The 216-nt window shown below is 61.6% G+C and overlaps 1 protein-coding gene across 1 annotated transcript in view; it reads right to left on the bottom strand.

The window, feature by feature from the left end:
* Positions 1-106: 106 nt before the first annotated feature.
* ELMO3 (engulfment and cell motility 3) overlaps positions 107-216 on the bottom strand; it is an 8,096-nt gene continuing 7,986 nt past the window's right edge. The window contains exon 18 of the mRNA XM_010174589.2: positions 107-214. Coding sequence (XP_010172891.2) covers positions 107-214 — 108 coding nt within the window. The remainder of the gene's footprint in view (positions 215-216) is intronic.

Raw genomic sequence — 216 nt, 5'->3', positions numbered from 1 at the left:
GCAGCGCCTGGGCTCGTCCCTTTGGGCAGGAGATGGGGGACAGAGCCTGGAGGAAGGGGTTTGGGTTTGGGTTTGGGTTTGGGGGGGACGGGGCACAGGGAGGAACTCACTGCTCTGCATGGCTGAAGTCATAGCAGAAGTTTAAGTTGCTGGGGGGTTTTGGGATGGGAGGGGGGGGGTCAGGGATGCTGATGTTCTCCAGGTCCAGGAGCCGCA

This window comes from Antrostomus carolinensis, unplaced genomic scaffold (assembly GCF_000700745.2).
Source record: "Antrostomus carolinensis isolate BGI_N321 unplaced genomic scaffold, ASM70074v2 scaffold29538, whole genome shotgun sequence".
Classification (NCBI taxonomy): Eukaryota; Metazoa; Chordata; class Aves; order Caprimulgiformes; family Caprimulgidae; genus Antrostomus; species Antrostomus carolinensis.
Note: the sequence above shows the minus strand (reverse complement) of the source record. Positions and strands in the feature narration are given on the sequence as shown.